At 38.1% G+C, this 6,077-nt stretch overlaps 1 protein-coding gene across 1 annotated transcript in view; it reads right to left on the reverse strand.

Annotated features, from left to right (window-relative positions):
• The window catches only part of PDE11A (phosphodiesterase 11A), a 68,900-nt gene that overhangs the window by 13,024 nt on the left and 49,799 nt on the right, over positions 1-6,077 (reverse strand). Inside the window, exons 16-18 of the mRNA XM_031056781.1 lie at positions 5,091-5,154; positions 2,124-2,198; positions 1,020-1,103 (exon numbers count right to left, since the gene is read on the reverse strand). Coding sequence (XP_030912641.1) covers positions 1,020-1,103; positions 2,124-2,198; positions 5,091-5,154 — 223 coding nt within the window. The remainder of the gene's footprint in view (positions 1-1,019; positions 1,104-2,123; positions 2,199-5,090; positions 5,155-6,077) is intronic.

A 6,077-nucleotide genomic window follows, 5' to 3' on the forward strand; every position in this document is an offset into this window, starting at 1 on the left:
ACATGGGAGCTGTTATTGTTGTGTATCATCACTGACCCGTTCATTGCTTTGAGGTCTTGGGCAGTTTAGGGTGCAGTGGGAGCAGGGAGAACTTGCTGCAGTTCTCCAGAGATGCTGAATGAGAACATCCTTCTGTTTTCTCAGATATCACTGGCCAGTCAGTCTTTGCTGGCATAAGGCAGTCTGTGTTGTTTCAGTCAAATCCTAAAGCTGTTTAATCTAAAAAGGCAGAAGCATTGTTCTGTTAGGAAAAAATTCTTCATGAAATGGTGGTCAAGCATTGGAACAGGCTGCCCAGGGAAGTGGTGGAATCACTGTACCTGGAAATGTTCACAAAAGCCTGTAGATGTGCTGCTTAGGGATATGGTTTAGTGTGGACCTGTAAGTGCGAGATTAATGGTTGGACTCGATGATCTTAGACGTCTTTTCCAACCTTAATGGTTCTGTGGTTATCTCTAGCCTTCATAGAGGAGTATTTGGGCATTTACACAGTGTGCCAAGCACCCAGGCAGTCTGTGCAGAAGCACAATTAAAAGAGTAAACTCTGAGTTAAACAGCAGAGGTTAAACAACAAATTGTTTTATCACAGACCCTAAAGGCTTGGCCTAGAATGCCCTGTAGCAGTTTGGGAAGGTGCACTCTAGGCCAAGCCTTTAGGAAGAAGAAAGTGCAAAGGCTCACCCTTGAGTTTCCTTTTTCATCACACAGATTTGGATAAGTTTGACAGCACCTACTGAGACTGTCCCTGTAGTGCTCCATACCTCATCATGATGGGAATCAGTTTGTCTCAAACATAATAAACCCTATCAGCTTTTATAACTTAGAGAGGAATTTACAGACATTACAGATATTTACAGACAGATTCAGGGAATCTGAAGATTTCCTAATGGAATTCAGACTTTTGGTAAAGTCAAAGTAAGACAAGAGTTCAAATAGCCTTCAAGACTGCTCTGAAAGCTAACTCTGAGAGACAAGAATAATCTCCTCTGGACTCTACAGGAGCAGTAAGTAAAAATTACCTCATACAATGGCATGCAGATGCTATCAATCCACTCGAGCTGCAGCCTGGGTAGTTCATGCTTCCTGTTCCGATCAAAAATGGCCTGAATTGAGAAGGAAACAAAACTATCATACTTTAATCACACTGGAGTATTTTACAGACACATCATCCAGCACTTTGCAGCTGTGGTCAAATTCTCACAACCAGAACACTTTGCAAACCATAATCAATCTTCGCAGGTCCTCCTCACTGCTTTGCCTGGCATGAAAAATAAACTGGTTATTTTTAATTCTGTTTTGAAACTTTTAGGCTGAATGTGTTTTGTGTTTATAATTCTGTAGTTTAAAATACATGTTCCACAGTTGGAGTTGAGGTGGTAAGTAACCTCCTGTAGGAATGTAAAGCAGATACCTTTGATTAGAATTTTCTCTTTTCTCACATAGGGTTTTGCAGCTCAACAAAACAGTGATGGATCTGGGCTGGCTCTCTTCCTCCCAGTTAAATTCTTTAGAATACTTTCTGTTACCCTTCTCCTGTTGCCTCCAGATAATGGTTGCTCCACATTTTGAGTTATTCAACCTGGATAAGGCTTTCTCTTCTAATTGTTCAGTGAAAATATTTATGAGACTTTCCTAGTACTTGTTTGACACTTTATACCTATCTGGCTTCATTCCACTCAATTCCATTTTATCCCTTCAATCACAGTAGTATATTTACATGTATATTTATAGAAATGCATTTCAAATAACACAGATATACAGCTGCAACATAAAGTAAATCTGACAATTTTGATTTCCATAGGTAGCTGTGGGTTTTTAGTTCAATTCTGTGTATTAAACCCAACACCTGCTGCTTACAAAATTCACTGATAGGATAACCTTAGGAATAGATACAGAAGACTAGTAAAAGGGCTCAAGGAGTGTGAAAGGGCAAAAGTGACTGTGTTGACTGGAGAGCTATTTTATATGTGGTTATAAATGCATATCCTTAGTGGACAGAACTTTTATTTATTCTAAGGTTTCTCTTTATGTACAAAATACAGTTCATTTTTCTGAATGAGTCCAATGATATTTTTTTCCTCTATTCAAATTGGTAACTATTTCAGAAATGATAAAAAACTTACTGAAGGGGTGAGTTTGAGTTCAGATCTTTCTCTGTCTCCTTGTTCAAAGAACTCACTGGTTACCAGCTCAGCTGCCTAAAATAAAATTCATGATAAAAGATTAGAGTTCTTGTTACACAATCTTTAGGATAATGAGTTTCTGCTCAGACCATGACTTCAGCCTGTGCTTAAACTGGAAAGAAGTGAATAACCTCACTTACAGGACTGACAACAGGCATGTGTTCATTAGTTTTTTGAACTGGGCATACAAGGGGTATAAACAGCCACAGTCAGGCACAGGGACTTATCCCCTTTTGATAGGGAATTGACTTGGGGAATTACATTGCACTGCCAAGGTAGCACTCAATACAGTTATGACAACTTACTCAAGAACTGAGACCAAACCAGAAAATTATAGCTTCTTGTTGGCATCCACTATTACATTTGTAAAAATGCTTTGTAAAACATGCAAGAGCTCTTTGGTTATTTACAGGCTGTTGCCCTATAAAAATAACTTTGCTTATCAAAGAAACTTAATTAACCAGTACTCTCTGTTGTTTAATCTAATATGAATTCATAAAGGTTTTTTTCTCCCCACTAGGCTTTACTTTTTTTCCCCATGACTGTCATCAATATAGGATCTGGATATCTAAGTATGAGCTGAGATTGTGATGATAATCTTGATTTAAAATCAAGAAGTGGTCGATTGGAAGTTAGAATGCATCTTTCTGACTTTTGTGAATGAAGATGTTCTATTCACTGCAGAGGTTTGTGCTTTTTAGAAGACAAGACTTAAAAATAAATTTACTCATGGAAACCAGAAGAATTTTAGGAAATCAAACAGTAAGCAGTTCTGATATAGTACTGTACTCCTGTCATGTGTGAGGCTTTGAACATAAGCACACGTGACATTTTGAGATGCATAAAAAAATGGAAGCCAATCTACTGAAGAGGTATTCACAGACTAAAGCTCCTGTCATGCCAGTGTATTGTTTTTAAGTTACGAAATAATTTCATAGTGCCAAGGCACAAGAGGGTAAACTAAGCAGAGAAACTGTACTTCATAAAATCTCTAAATTTCTTGCTTTAGCAACCGCATGGTAGATAACGTTCACAAATGCTAAGCTTGTAGCAGTTGAAATGGGGAGTACCAAAATAATTTGGAAGTAGGTGATGTTATAAAGTACTCTTAAATCTTAATAAAATTCTGGATCCATATTCTGGATAGAGGAATAATTTAACAACTTATCAGCAATTAAGGGTTTGCTAAGTGTATTGTATAAAAATAATCAAGGCACAGTATCATCCCTGTCCTTCAGTGCTATTCAGATCCTGTTCTCCTTATGTCCCTTTTTCTCTTCCTTTATGTGTTTCAATCTTCTCTTCCTGAATTTTTGCATCTTACATCTGGCCTTTAATCCCATTTTTAAAGTATGTTTGGTTTTTTTCTTGTGGCACAGTTAAGGTTCAGCTATTTCCTGTTTTACTTCTGTGGACTTAACTAGCACTTCTGCTCAATTGGGTAATGTTTCAAGAAATCCCAGGTGGAATTTTTCAATGTAAAGTAAACCTGTATAACTAAGCTCCAGGGGACTTTTCACCTGTAGACCTCAAGAGTGACAAGTATAAAAATCCCCAGTTTGCTAGAGACTCCAGCACTAATTCAGCAGCATAGCACAAAGATTCACAACTAGGAAAGCAGACCCTACCTGACATTTGGCTGTCAGTGAAAATGCAGAAGCTAACTGGGTTAAGGAGGAAAAATGAGGAGGGATTGCACACACTGCAGCAGTGGCCAGGTGGCAGTGAAAAATCTTGTTACTCAATTTCCCTCTGCAGGATAGAAGCAGCTTTCCTGATTTCCATGAGAGGTGACTATGTTCTGGCCGAGTAGAGCAACAGCCTTAGAAAGAACTGTTGTCACAGTCTGCTGATAAAGTAAAAAAGACTCACCTGGCAAAACTGAAAGCTGAGGTGAAGGCCTCCCTCCATAAATGTTTTTTTTATTCAGTTGATGTGCATGTAATTTCCATAGATCCTTTTCAGCTTCTAATACTTCCTTGTCCAAGGAATCTGGCTGTTCCTGCATCTCTAGTTATTTGGCCTACTTTTAACTTTTCCACCCCATCTTTGTAACTATTACTTGCTGGTAAACCGAACTTTCTCCAGTTGTGTACCCAAACCCAGCTGCACTGGTATATTTTCAATTTCCTTCTTGATGCTGTCAGTTCCTCCAAAACCTGACACAGTCTGTCTTCTACTGGCTTGTTCTGGGCCTCACTGAAGGACAGAGAATGACTGGCATGCATACTGGAAATATTAAGGATGGTTTCTGGGTAGAAAAAGATGTCTAGAAGAGGGGAAATCATGGGGCAAAGGACAAGAGTTTTGGGACCGGTCGCTTTCTCATATTGTACCTGTTTGCCAATGCTGGATCTATTTTTTATGTATATTTCTAAAGAGCTTAATCAGCAGCAGAAGTGTGAATTTTTATTTGTTGGTTTCTACCTACAGGATGTAAAAGAAACCCCTATACTACACTTGGAGTTTTGCAACATTCTTAAGAAAATGAACACACTTCTTTTATCATATCTACTGAAGATTTTGTGCAAATGAAAATTTGCAGATAATCTGTTGGTATTTTTGATTTAGGGAAGACCCTGCTACTGCCAAGGAAAATTTTGGGATGAAACAAGTAAATGCAGCTATATGCGGCTAAATGCCTTTTTTGTTTAATCCATCCATTTTTGGGTATGGATTTAAAATGTTAGTAAGAGGGGAGGTTGTAAAGCCAGATGCACACAGCAGCATGTGTACAAGGAACGATTACGCAATAAACTATTTTTTGCAGAAACCCCCTGCTATTTTTTTATAGCATTAATACCGCTGTAAATTGATTCCAGTTTTGGTCCCTTGCAAGCCAGGGCCCTGGGAATATTGTCCTGCCAGTCCCGCCTCCTCCCAGCCCTGCTATTAATCATGACTTGCCTGTCTTGAAATCTCCCACGGTTTGGTCACAGCGCCAAGGTCACAGGCTGTCATTAGCATTGATCTGAAAAACAGAAATGAACAATACAAGCTGAATTCAACCTTTGTTGAATTTCTAAACAACTCTGCTCTGGATGCATAAATAAATAATACCTATATAAAATGTCAGCCCTGGCACCTTCTTTTCCTCCAGAAAAGAATGACATGTTTGAAATCTTAGCCATCAGCATGGCTTTTACATTACAATTGTGCCTCAGAATCCTAATGTGCTGCAGGTCATAAGATGATGAATTTTGGTATTCTGCATTGCACAGTAGAAAAGAAATGATATTGCAAGGGAGTAACTGCTAATTTTGCAATACTTCTAACACTACTTACATTAATACCTATAATATATTAGAAAGCATGTGTTTCACATGATATAAGTAAGGGTATTATTACATAATAACACCTGCAACTGGATTAATTTATATGCCTATTTGTAAGTGACTGCTGTAGCAAGAGAGCCTATAATCACAGGAGGCATCCCAGACACTGTTTAAGCAGTTTCTACTGCTCATCTACAATAAAAATTGAAGATTTACTGTGAGCTATACGGTTCCACTGTAGTTTAATATCTAGCTACAACCATGTTTTATATGCATTAGGAGAAGGAAACCGTTCAGCTGTAGAAAGCGTTTATGTACAGTACATGATGCAGATAAAAGTCTAAGAAAGTTTAAATGAAGAACAAGGGCACTGAAAATGAAACATCAAATATATTGCCTGAATCTAAAATTAGGAATGGGTGAAATGGTATGGAAAATAGAAAATGGCCAATATTTTGTCAAAAGACCAAAAGATAACAGAATTTTAATGAAATTTCAGATAAAATGAGACATAACCAAGCATGCATATGCAAATACACACGTTTTATTGTCTACAAAGTGTGATCTACTCAAACCACCCGCAATGTCTGAGGTTTTCAAAATGATGCATGCTCAGGGC

This window comes from Geospiza fortis, unplaced genomic scaffold (assembly GCF_000277835.1).
Source record: "Geospiza fortis unplaced genomic scaffold, GeoFor_1.0 scaffold112, whole genome shotgun sequence".
Taxonomy (NCBI): Eukaryota; Metazoa; Chordata; class Aves; order Passeriformes; family Thraupidae; genus Geospiza; species Geospiza fortis.